The sequence below is a fragment of the Oncorhynchus nerka genome, linkage group LG11 (assembly GCF_034236695.1).
Source record: "Oncorhynchus nerka isolate Pitt River linkage group LG11, Oner_Uvic_2.0, whole genome shotgun sequence".
In the NCBI taxonomy this organism is placed as follows: Eukaryota; Metazoa; Chordata; class Actinopteri; order Salmoniformes; family Salmonidae; genus Oncorhynchus; species Oncorhynchus nerka.
The window spans coordinates 57,945,550-57,962,590 of record NC_088406.1 but is presented as its reverse complement, the minus strand read 5'-3'; the positions used below and the strand labels follow the sequence as shown (position 1 = coordinate 57,962,590).

At 39.4% G+C, this 17,041-nt stretch overlaps 1 protein-coding gene across 1 annotated transcript in view; it reads right to left on the bottom strand.

The window, feature by feature from the left end:
• Nucleotides 1–9,325: 9,325 nt before the first annotated feature.
• LOC115137224 (storkhead-box protein 2-like) overlaps nucleotides 9,326–17,041 on the bottom strand; it is a 73,305-nt gene continuing 65,589 nt past the window's right edge. The window contains exon 5 of the mRNA XM_065024688.1: nucleotides 9,326–15,532. Coding sequence (XP_064880760.1) covers nucleotides 15,328–15,532 — 205 coding nt within the window. The 3' untranslated portion in view covers nucleotides 9,326–15,327. The remainder of the gene's footprint in view (nucleotides 15,533–17,041) is intronic.

Below are 17,041 nucleotides of genomic sequence, written 5' to 3'. Positions count from 1 at the left end.
CTAGCTAATTTGTCCTGTGATATAAACATTGGGTTGTAATTTTACCTGAAGTGTGGACCTCACTTCCTCTTTCAATCACCCACGTGGGTATATGCTCCTAAAAACCAACGAGGAGATGACACGTGGGTGCATGCATTATGACCATATATTTAATTAAATAATTCAAAACCTTTTAATGCAATTGCAGACAGAAGTTGACAATCAGGAACATAGCAGGCATGTTTCAGAGTAAGTTCTGCATCAAACAAAAAGTCTCAAGTTGTTTTGTTAGATCCTCAGTCTAGCCTGGTGATGTCACTACCTACATCATTAGCTTTTTACTCCTGAGACCAAAACCCTGCCTCCCAAGCTATATAAACAATGGCTTTTAGTGTTATCTAAAACTTAGCAGTAAACGTCCACTCCCCAAAGTTGATTTATTGTGGAATGTTTGACTAGTCTTATCTCCTTCCCTCCCCTGCAGAGCTTCTTCTTCTCAGTCACACATTACTCAGAGGAGCCTCTTTTTAATGAGGCAAAGAGGTCTTATAGCCCCTCCCCTTCTATTAATACAACATGAGAATAATCAATTATTCCAATACATCAAACATCTTGGTACAACCCTTTTCATGACCCTTAGGTGAACCCGACAGTACCTACAAAGTAATTAGGCCTACCATGTAAATCAATTATTATATTGTAATTTTAAAGTAGGACCGTTTCTCATATTTACATTGTCAAATTCAATGCATGGAGTTATGATGGATTTTTGCTAATAACTTTTTAATACTGTCCTTTGGTGATATGGTTGTCCATAGAGAAACGTGTATGTATTACCTTTGTCCATAAGCTGTCGCCGTACAACATGATTACATCATGTCCAATGTTCCCACATAATTTTAAATCACTGAGCAAATTTCAGGTCTGCTGAGCGCAAACTTTAATGTTGCGAAAATTCTGTGCAACGTCCGGAGCGCGTTTACTGTGAACACTGTACCTGCTTTAAGTTAGTTTTAACAGTGGTCAAGTAGGCTACTGTGGCTATTTGGTCATAATATAGGCCTAGCATGCGCACCGCTTAGAGGCAACATTGGTCATGTCTATTTTACACTGTTAGTTCTATTGAGTGCAATGAAAAAATACTCTGCTCCATTGTCATAGAAACTGTACCATCCTCAATAATTTAATGTCCTCACAGTTTGTCTAGTCAGTACCACCTGCTGTCTACAGAAAATAAAAGTAGTTTTTTGGAGTTTGTAAAATTATTTCACCCTTCATCTGGTAAATGACCATGTAAATATTGTTTTTATTTTACCTTTATTTTATCATAAGACATATTGAGACCTAGGCCTCTTTTTCAAATGTGTCCTGCACAATACAACACAAATACCTACATTATACACAAAATATACATGAATTAAAATACAGTCATGGGACGCACAAGTAAAACATCACAAATCACTCCGAAAAATGAATAATTACCCAATCAATACCGAACAGCACAAGAATATTAAGATCAAATGTATTTAGAATTTTGTTCCAGCAATACGGTGCATTAAAACTAAAAGCATATTTACCTAGCTCGGTGGAGACCCTAGGAACATCAAGAGTTAACCAATCCTGTGAAGGGGTTAGGCAACTCAGGTGTCTATACTTCAAGAGCAAAATTAGATAAGACGGAAGTCTATGAAGTAGGGCCTTGTATACAAAAATGGAGTAATGAAGAGATCTATGGGTTTTTAGCGAAGTCCAGCCAACCTTTTGATAAGCCTACAGGATGCAGTGAGGAGTATCAAAATTGTCATCTGTATAAAAAAAAAACACAATATAAGCCAACAGTAGAAATATTTGTACAATGTTTGAGGTCCAAACTAGGATGCAATTCAATCCGATCACACTTGTAGACAATGCATTTTTTAAAGGCAATGTTCTGGCTTTCACAATGATTGCATTAACATTTAAAGGTCATGCTCGCTATAATGCGAATTACATTGAATCCCGGCCCTAAGCAAAATACCTTTCTGATTTTGATGACAACAATATAGGGCACTGGTGCTGTTACTTGTGCCACAAGAGGTTGCTGTTGCTGCAATTTCTGTTGGCTGGAGTGAAGATTAAGTTTTAATGGCCACATTTCATTTCAATACCTAGCCCCTTTTGTCTCCACAGATCTGATAGGGCTGGAAACATGAAAGCAATATGGAAGAATCCCCACTCTGCCGACTGCAGGTCTAGGAAGACCAACATATTGTTTACCCTTATCTAGTCCTTTCCGGTCTTTTATACTATATAGGTAGAGGCAAGGGACTGAAATGGGTCTAGGCCCTCATATTAGTTTAGTCATATGGCACGGGTACATCACTAACCTCTTAATGGTGATTTCAAGACAACTGGGAACAAGGTCTAGTCATGACATCGGTCATCTTCAGGTCGGAGCTTTGGAAAGATGCCTGAGTTGGATGACCGTTCAAAGAAAAAATACCAGTCGGAGCTAGGTTTTTTTCAGAGTTTCCAGTTGTCTTGAACGTACTGAAGTTGGAAGTCTGAGATTTTCCAGTTCTGAGTTACCAGTTGTTTTGAACGCGGGATAAGCAGCGTGCTCCTTCAGTCACCAGATAGTAGTACTGGAAGGTGATTGGATTTGAGACTGAGGCCGATATTGGTCACATTCCCCGGCTCAGACGCTGCATATATCAACCAATGTCTGCGTGCCACGTCACTGACTGTGCAGTCGGGCATCAGATAGTTGCTGTGTTCAAAACAAATGAGAACTCGGGAATCTCCAAATTCCGACTTCAGTGCGTTCAAAACAACTGGGAACTCAGGAAAAAACAGCTCCGGCTGGGAAATTTGAATGGTCATGCAACTCAGAATTCCAACTCGGGAACTCAGGCCTCTTTCTAGAGCTCTGACTTTCCGACCTGAAGATCACTGACGTCATGATTTGACCTTGTATTTTTCTGAGTTCCCAGTTGGTTTGAAAAGCGGCATGCTATAACATATGGATCGCGTTCCCCTGCTCAGACCTTGCAGGCATCAATCAATGGTTGCTTGCCACGTCATCGACAGGGTCATCAAATGACAAATTGCTATAACATAATGGATGTGGTTAGCTGATACTGAAAATACCTATCCAGGTGTTGCAAGATATGGAATGCATCAGCAACGCATGGGCAGAGGAACGTGCCCTTCATAAGGTTTACTTGAGAAGGGAGTCTGTCTGCTATTTGATTACATTACCACAAAATCATTCTGCTGTTTTATTTGGGTAATAAAAAGGTACAGTTTATGTATTTGGGTAAACTAATGTACTGCATGTAAGCTGGATTGAATTGAACCCATATATTAATATACAGTGCATTCGGAAAGTATTCAGACCTGTTGACTTTTTCCACATTTTGTTACGTTACGGCCTCGTTCTAAAATGTATTAAATTACTTTTCCCCCTCATTAATCTACACAGAATACTCTATAATGACAAACTGAAAACAGGTTTTTATGAAATGTTTGCAAATTTATAAAAGAAAAAAACAGAAATACCTTATTTACATAAGTATTCAGACCCTTTGCTATGAGACTCGAAATTGAGCTCAGGTGCATCCTGTTTCCATTGATCATCCTTGAGATGATTCTACAACTTGGAGTCCACCTGTGGTAAATTCAATTGATTGGACATGATTGGGAAAGGCACACACCTGTCTACATAAGGTCACACAGTTGACACTGCATGTCAGAGCAAAAACCAAGCCATGCGGTCGAAGGAATTGTCCGTAGAGCTCCGAGACAGGATTGTGTCGAGGCACAGATCTGGGGATGGGTACCAAAACATTTCTGCAGCATTGAAGGTCCCCAAGAACACAGTGGCCTCCATAATTCTTAAATGGAAGAAGTTTGGAACCACTAAGACTCTTTCTAGAGCTGGCTGCCCGGCCAAACTGAGCAATCGGGGGAGAAGGGCCTTCTGGTCACTCTGACAGTGCTCACTCCATTGGTCACTCTGACAGTGCTCCAGAGTTCCTCTGTGGACATGTGAGAATCTTCCAGAAGGACAATCATTTCTGCTGCACTCCACTAATCAGGCCTTTGTGGTAGAGTGGCCAGACAGAAGCCACTCCCCAGTAAAAGGCACATGACAGCCTGCTTGAAGTTTGCCAAAAGGCACCTAAAGACTCTCAGACCATGAGAAACAAGATTATCTGGTCTGATGAAACCAAGATTGAACTCTTCGGCCTGAATGCCAAGTGTCACGTCTGGAGGAAACCTTGCACCAACCCTACAGTGAAGCATGGTGGCAGCATCATGGTGTGGATATGTTTTTCAGAGGCAAGGGCTGGGAGACTAGCCAGGATCGAGGGAAAGATGAACGGAGAAAAATACAGAAAGCTCCTTGATGAAAACCTGCCCAGAACGCTCAGGACCTCAGACTGGGGGCGAAGGTTCACCTTCCAACAGGACAACGACCCTAAGCACACAGTCAAAACAACACATTAGTGGCTTTGGGACAAGTCTCTGAATGTCCTTGAGTGGCCCAGCCAGAGCCCAGACTTGAACCAGATTGAACATCTCTGGAGAGACCTGAAAATAGCTGTGCAGCGACGATCCTCATCCAACCTGACAGACATGAGAGGATCTGCAAGGAATGGGAGAAAATCCCCAAATACAGGTGTGCCAAGCTTGTAGTGTCATTCCCAAGAAGACTTGAGGCTGTAATCGCTGCCAAAGGTGCTTAAACAAAGTACTGAGTAAAAGTTTTGAATACTTACGGAATTTAATTTAATTTTCTTCTCTTTAAAAAAAAAAATGTGCAAAAAAATTCAAAACTGTTTTTGCTTTGTCATTATGGGGTATTGTGTGTAGATTGATAAGGGGGGAAAACGATTTAATAAATTTTATGATTTCACACACCCCGGGTGAATTATAGGACACAAACCTTTCTATGAATTACAAAGCAAAAAAAGTTTACCATAACTCCATCATTAAACTCCACCACTAGTATAATTATTTCATCCAAAACCTGCAATTCAGGTTTTAGATGAAAATGTGTAACATGAATAAAAACTAAACTAAAACCTAAACACCGTGAAACCCTTGATAAATACTCCCTTTCTGGTCAACATCCTGTCAAGTTCAAACAAAAGTCCTTGCAGCCAAGATTATAAAAAAATGGTTCCAAGTAGATGTTTGCAGTGCTAATTCCAAAAGGGTCAATGTAAGAATATATCCACAGAGAAAAGCACACACAGGATATCAAAGTTATATGCTTAGTATTTTTATTTATTTAGAGCCAGCACATAAACACCCAAAGTTTCTACTAGGTATTTTTTAAGAGTGTGCGGCACACCTGTCAAGTCCAAACCTCACTAAACAAGTGATTTAAAAGGTGGTCATTTAAGTGTAATAATTTGCCAAATGAAAGATGTCAAATATAATTGTTTTACATGTGAAAGATCTTGCAACACCCACTGTATATCTTGCTTTACTCTTCAAAAAGTTGGCAGATCTTAACATTCATTTTGTGTATAGGCAGATATCAAGAAAATGTGCAAATCTGATGGCCATGTTTATAGTGTTTTAAAAACAACAGCACCATTTAAAACCTATAACCAAAACCTATAACCATCACTTAAACAACATTTTTACACAAATAGGAACTTTTTTGTAATATTGTACATTACAAAAAAAATCCCTAATTTCACTCATTTACAGTATGGTTCAGTACTGTTATAATTTAGGAATGTTTTATGCGGCGCTAAAATCCCAAATGTTCCCCCTCGGGGCAAAAACCTGACGAAATCTCAAATCAACATCATATTTTTGTGGATATTTGATTGAGTTGTCAACGAATTTGAAATTAACCAACCCTTGAAATCCAAATTGTTGATTTGTGGTTGAAATCTGGTTGAAATTAGACAAACCGTGTATGTTGCCCACTTTCTGTGAATTCAACCAAAACATCTGTTGATGTTCAATGTCAGTTTGATGGAAAACTTACTCAACATATTTTTTACCTAGCAGACTGCGGGCTAGTCTCACATTACCATACATCCCAAATCTCGTTCATTACGCGAGGAAGCCTGGAAATTAAGGTTACTTAACCAATCTGTATATTTCAGCATTCCGTCCAAATGCTGTGTGACCATTTAATTTTACAGCAAACTACCCCAGGGCTGGAATTACAACAAACCTGCGCTGCAAGAAAGTGATGCCATTACTGCATCACATGAAAGTATATTTTTACGAAACATTAACATTTTTTGTGCAGTGAAAGTCTCCCACAGTCCTTGGTTTGATTCTGCCCCAAGTTTCCAAGTAACATCTTAGATGAATAGCCATGCAGAGGTCTTAAAATTTTTATATTGTTGCAAACTCCTAAAATCAAGTGCTGGTCATTTCTATATATGACTGTGTACCACAGACACAGCACCTAGATGTTGACACACTGTCTTGCTCTGCTGTCAGAGAGGTGGTGGAGGTAGCATGTGTGTGTATGAGTCTGGTGCATTGGGAGTTAACAAAAGCGACGAAAATAAAGAGAAAAATACAAAAAGATTGTGAACATCCTTACAGTCTACGCTCATGATTGTGTACAAGAGCCACTCGTCTAATAAAATGTACAGGAGACCATATAGCACCTGGATATGTGAAATGCGGCAACTCCTAAATTCATTTAAATCATGCTCTTTATGTGAAAAAAAGTACACTTTTTTTTTTTCCAGTGACCTTTCCCTTCAAAATGATGACCAAAGAATTCTACAACTTGCTCCGGCTAGGAAGTGAACACCTTTAAGCAAATATGGTGCCAGTTGATATTCAGTACAATCACTAAACTTACTGTGGCTAGTTGCCCGTGACACTGACACAGTCAGAATATGTTCTGTGACTTGTTAAAGCATAGTGCACCCAAATGACATATTAGTTTCATTACGCTGTCAGCAGTCTATGGACAAGGTATGACAGCAACCCATGCTTTGGTTTTATTTACCTGGCCACTGTTTCCAAATGTAAACATTTTAATTAGGCCAAGATTCAAACAGATCAAGCGCAAGCGTTTAACCGACGATAGCCGACACCCGCACAGCTGATGTTTTGGCGGTGTCAGAAGCGTTGGAGCTGTCAAATCGTTGAGCAGCTGCTCTTGTGATCATTATAACAAAGCCACACCCGCCCCACTCGCATTAGAAGTTCAGAACGAGAAAGTGTAGGCAATATAGAATTAATGAAGCTCAAATTGAAAATAATTTATCAAAATAATGATTTCTATAAACCTAATCGAGGTGTAGATTACAATAAACATCAATAGGCCTTCTAGGAAAGTACATCGATGGACCTAAATGCAACATTAATAGGTTAAACATGTTCACTTCATATCTGTACTATTCTAGGACTTACCTCTATTTTTTGTAACATATTCTATGAATGGGAATTCTTAACATACACTATATATATAAAAGTATGTGGACACCCCTTCAAATTAGTAGATTCGGCTATTTCAGCCACACCTGTTGCTAACAAGTGTATAAAATTGAGCACACAGCCATTCAATCTCCATAGTCAAACATTGTCAGTAAACGCCTTACTGAAGAGCTCATCGACTTTCAACGTGGCACCGTCAATGGATGCCACCTTTCCAACAAGTCAGTTTGTCAAATTTCTGCCCTGCTAGAGCTGCCCCGGTCAACTGTAAGTGCTGTCATTGTGAAGTGGAAAGATTTAGGAGCAACAACGGCTCAGCCGCGAGGTGGTAGGCCACACAAGTTCACAGAACGGGACCGCAAGTGCTGAAGCGGTAGTGAGTTGCAACACTCACTACCGAGTTCCAAACTACCTCTGGAAGCAAAGTCAGCACAATAACTGTTCGTCGGGAGCTTCATAAAATGGGTTTTCATGGCTAGGCAGCCGCATACAAGCCTAAGATCACCATGTGCAATGTCAAGCATCGGCTGGAGTGGTGTAAAGCTCGCCGCCATTGGATTCTGGACCAGTCTCTGTAGTGATTAATCACGCCTCCCCATCTGGCTGTCCGACAGACTAATCTGGGTTTGGCGGATGCTAGGAGAACGCTACATGCCCCAATGTATAGTGCCAACTGTAAAGTTTGGTGGATGAGGAATAATGGTCTGGTGCTTTTTTTCATGGTTAGTAGTGTAAAAAAAAATCCTGCAATTCGTATTTGTTACGAATTCTAATTCATGCAATATGTTATGAACTTGTAAGTGCTTAAGATCCTGTCAAATGTATTTAAGCACTTAAAAATTGGTGTTGCAGGATTTAACATATCATACAAAGTGGATAACATTGTACATAATTGTGCCCACCTTTCGTGGACCCGCTTACGATCGTCAACGCTACTTTCAAAACTACATACTGAAATTACACAAAACATTTATAACGCATCTTTAAGATCCTGTTGAATCTCTTTAACTAGCTGCTGCTAACCAAAAAACTATGGAAGTCAATGACAGGGACAAGATCTTCAAGTTCAAAATGAATTAATCAACCCCATCCCTGGTCATAACAACACAAATACCATGTCATCCCAACAAAGCTATGTTAACCATCAGGATTGCCACTTCATGAGTTGTTTTTTAATATAAATTGCATAGGTTGGAGATGTCAGCTTTCTCCACCAACAAACCTGGTCTCAGAGCATTTCATATTTAGAATGACATGTTATGTTTTGTATGGTATATTTGTGGTATATTATGTCCATCATCCATTCCGTATGATATGTTACGAATAACAATTTGTATGATATGTTACGAATTGCAATTCGGACAATATGTTATGAATTCCAATTTGTTGTGGCTAATGTTAGCCACCTATTTAACGTTAGCTACCTAGCTAACGTTAGCTAGGCTAGGGGTTAGGTTAAAGGGTTAAGGTTAGGACTTAACATGTTAGCTAACCCTTCCCTAACCTTAACTGTTTAATCTAAGTAGTTGGAAAGTAGTTGCAAAATTGCTAATTAGCTAAAATTGTCAATGATGAGATTCGATCACTAAACCTTTGGGTGGTTAGACATTCGCACCCCAGCCAACCACGCTCCTTTCATTTTTGCCTAAAGTACCCTTCTGTCTTATGTAACCCTACCAAATGTAACATACTGTTTCATATTTGAGTGTCTCGGATTTACCGTTTACTATGTAACGTCTAGTCTATGAGAGCAGGCTGCACCAAAACACTTTTCAAGCATTATCCAATCATTGGACACAGGACCCCACCTGTTCTTTATTGTAATTCGAGCAGCAATAGCTGCACAGTTGAAACAGTGGGGAATATGCCCCTAAAATGCATTCAAAGCACTGAATGCAAGCATAACTTTGGATCGGAGAATGAATAATCCATACGCGGTAGTGGGAGGTTTTATTGAAATGTATTTTACAAAGTTCGATATTGATGTCGTTATATAGGGTCACTCGATACAAGTCCATTACTTTGTACTGAAACATTGGCGAGGAGATTAAAACCTGTACCTTGTGTGTCCTCATAAACAAATAAACAAACATCACAGTAGAAGTGCAGTAGATGATGACCCGCACTGCAATGTCTGAAAGCAGAATTCCTCTTTGTCCCATTATAATCATCATCATCACACTACCCAATATGCACATTTAGATACATACTGCCATGTCTTCTGCAGTTGTATAATGTTTGTGCCAATTATTCACAAGGGTGTTTTTATTAAGGCAGCTTACTTCAATGCAAAGGGGAAAAACAACACAAAAAATGTAGTCAGTTGTATGATGTTTAGTCTGTACAGTAAAATAAGTAGTTGACGTTAACAATATCATTTCCATATAATGTTTTCATTGGAGGAAGTGTTGCATTCCTATTTTGTCTACTAAAACATTATAGTTTAGTGACAGTGCACAAAAGTCCAGGTCTACAAATGGAGACGGTAAAGCAGAGGAGCACTAAAACTTGTTTATTTATCACTGATGAAGGATTAGGTCACACTGCAGAAGAATGTTTGACCATAATAATGTAGTAGCTACATTATAGCTGGATTAACAAATGGTCCACTAACTATGAAAAAATTACTGTTGTAAGTGGTTTCAGTGTAATTAAATGCATTTGATTTCCCAATTTGCTCATGTAAATGAGCTCTCGTGTAACAAGCCTACCATGTAGCCTAACTCCTTTGTCCCTCTTACCACCTTCAACTCTACTGTTGAGTAAGTAAAGGTTCATTACAATTCACTTTTTATATGAATCCAACGGCGCCGTCAGTGAACTATTTGGTAATGCACCACTAATGAGTTGTTGTCGGTCAATATTATACATTTTCCAGGAGGGTTGCCTTTAAATGTGCTTTAAAGTGCTATGTGGTTTAAATTTAACTCAAGCCTTTTCTTACAACATGAAAATAATGTGGGAATCTGGATCCAGTCATCCTCTTTCTCCCATGACTTTCCTTTAGCAGATACTTTATAAGCTTTGCTTGCCAGACATACAGTCGTAGCCTAGTTTTGAGAATGACACAAATATACATTTTCACAAAGTCTGCTGCCTCGGTTTGTATAATGGCAATTTGCATATACTCCAGAATGTTATGAAGAGTGATCAGATTAATTGCAATTAATTGCAAAGTCCCTCTTTGCCATGCAAATGAACTGAATCCCCAAAAAACATTTCCACTATATTTCAGCCCTGCCACAAAAGGACCAGCTGACATGTCAGTGATTCTCTTGTTAAACAGGTGTGAGTGTTGACGAGGACAAGGCTGGAGATCAATCTGTCATGCTGATTGAGTTAGAATAACAGACTGGAAACTTCAATAGGAGGGTGGTGCTTGGAATCAATGTTCTTCCTCTCTCAATCATGGTTACCTGCAAGGAAACACGTGCCGTCATCATTGCTTTGCACAAAAAGGGCTTCACAGGCAAGGATATTGCTGCTAGAGAGATTGCACCTAAATCAACCATTTATCGGATCATCAAGAATTTCAAGGAGAGCGGTTCAATTGTTGTGAAGAAGGCTTCAGGGCGCCCAAGAAAGTCCAGCAAGCACCAGGACGTCTCCTAAAGTTGATTCAGCTGTGGGATCGGGGCACCGCCAGTACAGAGCTTGCTCAGGAATGGCAGCAGGCAGGTGTGAGTGCATCTGCACACACAGTGAGCCGAAGGACTTTTGGAGGATGGCCCGGTGTCAAGAAGGGCAGCAAAGAAGCTACTTCTCTCCAGGAAAAACATCAGGGACACACTGATATTCTGCAAAAGGTACAGGGATTGGACTGCAAAGTCATTTTCTGTGATGAATGAATCCCCTTTCCGATTGTTTGGGGCATCTGGAAAAAAGCTTGTCCGGAGAAGACAAGGTGAGCGCTACCATCAGTCCTGTGTCATGCCAACAGTAAAGCATCCTGAGACCATTCATGTGTGGGGTTGCTTCTCAGCCAAGGGAGTGGGCTCACTCACAATTTTGCCTAAGAACACAGCCATGAATAAAGAATGGTACCAAGACATTCTCCGAGAGCAACTTCTCCCAACCATCCAGGAACAGTTTGGTGACGAACAATGCCTTTCCAGTATGATGGAATAGGGCAAAAGTGCCAACCAACTAAGTGGCTCGGGGAACAAAACATATATAGGACAAAACAGATATTTTGGGGCCATGGCCAGGAAACTCCCCAGACCTTAATCTCATTGAGAATTTGTGGTCAATCCTCAAGAGGCGGGTGGACAAACAAAAACGCACAAATTCTGACAAATTCCAAGCATTGATTATGCAAGAATGGGCTGCCATCAGTCAGGATGTGGCCCAGAAGTTAATTGACAGCATGCCAGGGCGGATTGCAGAGGTCTTGAAAAAGAAGTGTCAACACTGCAAATATTGACTTTTTGCATCAACTTCATGTAATTGTCAATAAAAGCCTTTGACATTTATGAAATGCTAGTAATTATACTTCAGTATTCCATAGTAAAACCTGACAAAGATATCTAAAGACACTGAAGCAGCAAACTTTGTGGAAATTAATATTGGTGTCATTCTCAAAACTTTTGGCCATGACTGTAGCTCTCTAATATTCCTTGGCCAAAAACATAGTTTACCCCAAAATGGAGTATAGTAACATTTCCCGGAACCTTTATCAATTGACTATAGTCAAATCACTCGAGGCACACATTCACTGAAAGAAATAACCCAATAATCATGAGGTCCAGGTTCTTCAAACCTAGGTTTAAAATAATTTCAAATACCTTAGTTGTGCTTGATTGAGTTTGCCTGTTGCAAAAGTCCCAAAAGTGCAAACGGCACCCTCCTGGTACACCAGGCAGGCTAACGCAAAACCTCAAAGTATTTGAGAGGTTTCAAATGGTATTTGACCTCAGATCTGGTTCTTACTGACTTCAAAGATGTTCAACAATCCAAAAGTATCACTTGTAGATGTTCTCTAGTATAGGCTATTGTAAATGTATTTTCATTGCTAAAATGTCTAACTTTGAACGTGGCATTGCATTCCCTTCTTTAAAAAGAATTTAAATAAAAGGACATACAGTATATTTATTTCATGGACTTTGGCTAGTATAGCTTATTAGCCATGAAATAAATATCTTTAAACAAGTTACCAGCAGTTACACCTTAATGTTTTAATTAGATAAGATGCCCTTCAGGGCTAATCATCCTAAACTATGTCGGTAACGTTTAAACACTGTGGATTTTCTGATGATTGTTGCTCCCCTCACAACATTTATCTGTAAGCAGTTAGAAACAACTTTTACAAACAACCCTCATTATCTATAACTTTCTAAATGTTGCATCCTGCCTTTGGTGAGCAAGACTATCAATAAATGAGTATAGACTAAGGAAGACTCCTGCCAATCAAATAGGCTACCAAAAGGCCAGAAATGATTCCCGCACCATCTCTGATAGCAGACATCATGCTAAAGACACGTTAGGAAAACAAAACGAACTAACTACGGCCTCAGCAACTGGCTTGAATAGCAAGCTAGTTTTGTATGGAGGCTGCAAACAAAATCTATGCTTATATTGATTAATCTACATGATCCATTATTTAATCTTTCCCTGTCTCCACTCTGTCTCACTGTTACTAACTTGATAATAATCTAGGATTTCACAGAATCTTTTATCAAGTGTGATCATGATCATCCATTGGCCTATAGTTACCAGACATTGATTAAGTGATTGACATAGCCTTTGTGATATATGACATTCACGAGCATGTTGATATGTCACTTGTTTTATAATGAACACCACTGTTTGTGTCATGACAAAAATGGAATCTTCTTGCCTTACAATCATCCCAGCGGGCAAAACCGGTTGTAGTGCCGTCAGGTTCACATTTTGTGATGTCATGGTCATATTTTGTTAGGTCATTAGCTAATGACTGTAAAATAATGTTTTTATATTTTTTTAAACTACCATAAAAAGACACCTTTACCTCTTTGTATTCAGGTTATGCAGTCTTTCCCAGGCATCTTGATGTTGTTATGAAAAAGGTATCTTTAACTGGTTGTAGTCAGGTTAAATGACATAACTTTAATCACATTTCAACCAACATTTTTGCCCACTGGGAGGAGACTGTTGATAACTTTTTTTTAAAAGAGTTTCAAAGTAGAAGTGAATACAATTGTACAATTGGATGTGTAGTTCATTAATTGATCACTATCATGCAAGATTGATAAACTTACTGTGTTTTATGGGCATCATAAATATATCAATTCCTTCAATAATGCACATTGCAATTCTGCATGTGGGAGGTCATTAACTTAACCCCTAATGTAGCTTTGATGCATGGACTTGTTTCTGGACAATTTACAATAAAGTAAAGTCCTTTCAAAACATTGCCTTTAATTGTCAGTCACGCTATAAAGCGTTGCGGATTGAATAGAGCGTTTCATTATAGAAATCTTAGCACCTGTACAAGATAAACAAATTTCCAATACACGATACTTACAGTATTGTGATACAAACAATATTGTGAATAAAGAGGCAAGACTGCAATAACTCTTCACTATTCTCTTGCAAGGTAGCCATCACTAGTCCGCATGCTCTAATATTTGGAGAGATTTTGCAATTTGCAAAACAATTTAGGAGCTGTTCAATTTCATAAAACATTTCAATTCAGATAAACACCGCAGACATAAGTTGTATAAATGCCTTGATGGCTCTGGCAATGATAGTGATAAACATGTTAAAGGGAGGTGTTTGTCTGTCCTATACCCCTGGGATATATAGTTACAATTTGCACCCCACTGCAACCATTTATTTGATGGTCTATCTATTCATACTCTGGCAAACATGTTGTGAAAAGGCAAACACATCTGAAACAAACATAAAAGTAAAGTCCTGTCAAACCAATTACAACACTCAGCAAGCCACTAATTAGCGAGGCCAACTCCTCACACACCTCCAACAAGATTACAGACAGAGTGTGTGTGCGTGTGTTCAAGAAAATATTCTTATGACCTGAGATTATATGTTGGGTAAAGATTTTTTTTTTTTTAATTTAGTCATAAATACCACAGAAAAGGCACATTAGTGCTTCAGGATGGAAACTTAATAATTCAACTAACAATGTAAACCAACTGTTTTCCCTTACTAAATTGTCAATATTCGTTTTAACGATTTCATTTTGGTCATTTAAATATAAAAAAAAGATTTGAGTATACATTATTGTACTTATGAATAAATTATACTGTATGGATAGAACTACAATAGCCTATTTTGCTTTGCGCTACACAAATCGGAACCTCTGACATTTTGCCTTTCCACCTTCTCATCTCTTCCTTCATTATTTTTAATACTGTGCATCAACATACAAATATGATAATTCTCCTGATAAATTATTTCTAATTCTTGATAGAAAACATTTCATTGGACATGGATTGGAAATAACATGTAAAAGTATAGATTTTCCCAAATGTGACTCCAATCCTAAATGTATCAACATTTCTCTAATACCAACATTGAGGAATCTGGAAATCCCCCCCCCCCAAAAAAATCAAAGTTGATATAATCCAAATCAAGATCATTCCTGATCGGCTCTCTTGCAATGGGAGACAAAATGAATCTGGTCAGGATAGTTTTTGTTATTTCGTGGTTGTCATTTTGTTTGTTTGTTTTTTGCAGTGAAGTTTTTGAAGCTGTGGGAACAGTCTCTGGAAGCCATGCCTGTGAGGTTAACAGTCCCAGTAGTAGTTGGATTTTCTGGGGGTTGGGTGAGGGAGGGTGGACATGTGTGTGTGGATGGGTGAGGAGAAGGTGGGGGCACAACGTGACCCAACTTCTGCCTTCTCCACCCCCCCGCCCATTACCCCCAACAGTCCCTACCATAATAATCCACCTCCTCCATCTCAGGCCTTGATGTCTGTCAGTCTGTATATCAGGTCAGACGCTGGTGATGGATGCCAGGCAGGTTGAAGACTTCTGCAGTTTCTCAGGCTGTGCAGTACGGGGGGGTTCAGGAATGGCGCGAAAGCTGAACGGCGGACCGTTGCTGGTGGTGCCCATGTGGCCCGGACTCAATGCTGGATTCTGTCGTCTATTGCTCTCCATGATGCTCGACGTGTTGGAAGCCAGGCTTTCACGTGTCCTGCCACGACAGTAATAGGGAGACACGTCCGTGTAGTAAAGAGAAGGAGAGAGAAAGAAAATTAGAGGATGGGGACAATGGAGACTTGCAATAAGTGGGAAGCAAACTAGCCACTGCCACCAACAGCTTCATTTTCTAACCAAAAATGGGATTGTGTAGCTCTATGACTTAGTCGAAAGTTACTTTGGGAGGATTTGGGCATGCAATTTACACCATACTAACTTGGGGACATTGTGTTTTGGTTAGAATAATATTAGCGGTTGGGTGCAAAGGCTTGTCCAAAGACTTCTTTCAAGGTAATGTGTAAAATTGTAATTTGGCTATCCCAAACCCCATGTGTCAAATCATTTTGCCGTGAAGCATACACAGCCAACATGCTGTGCTCCAAAGGCAGTGCATTGCCACACATTTCTCTTCCTAGACACACACACACACCAGCTCCTCCCAGACCCACAGACACCCACGAGCCAGCCAGCGCACTGTATCATATCATTACTAAACATTTGCAGCATCCCCAATTGTTCTCCTTAATGGCAATAATTGTGTTGTTGAAACTACGTTATTGCTGTACTACAGAAAGTGTTGTCAAAAAGTTGCATACATGAGTATAAATCAGGACACACGCAAGTATGATGAGTCAACCGTTTATGTCAACAGAAATTACAACCTGATACGCTCCCAAATTGTGCTGGTTACAGTTGAAGTCAGAAGTTTACATACACTTAGGTTGGATTCTAATTTTGGATTCTAAAATTCTAACTCATTTTTCAACCACTCCACAAATTTCTTGTCAACAAACTATAGTTTTGGCAAGTTGGTTAGGACATCTACTTTGTGCATGACAAGTCATTTTTCCAACAATAAACAAAATATTATTTCACTTATCACAATTCCAGTCTGAAGTTTACATACACTAGGTTCACTGTGCCTTTAAAAAGCTTGGACAATTCCAGGAAATTATGTCATGACTGTAGAAGCTTCTGATGGGCTAATTGACATCATTTGAGCCAATTGGAGGTGTACCTGTGGATGTATTTCAAGGCCTACCTTCAAACTCAGTGCTTCTTTGCTTGACATCATAGGAAAATCAAAAGAAAATCAGACAAAAACTTGTAGACCTCCACAAGTCTGGTTCATCCTTGGGAGCAATTCCCAAACGTCTGAAGGTACCACGATCATCTGTACAATCAATAGTATGCACATACAAATAACCATGGGACCACGCAGCTGTCATACCGCTCAGGAAGGAGACACGTTCTGTCTCCTAGAGATGAACGTACTTGTGCGAAAAGTGCAAATCAATCCCAGAACAATAGCAAAGGACCTTGTGAAGATGCTGGAGGAAACAGGTACAAAAATATCTATATCCACAGTAAAACGAGTCCTATATCGACATAACCTGACAGGCCGTTCAGCAAGGAAGAAGCTAGCAAGGAAGAAGCTACTGCTCCAAAACCGCCATAAAAAAAGCCAGTGGAAATGAAACTACCACTAAATGTCAATTACATA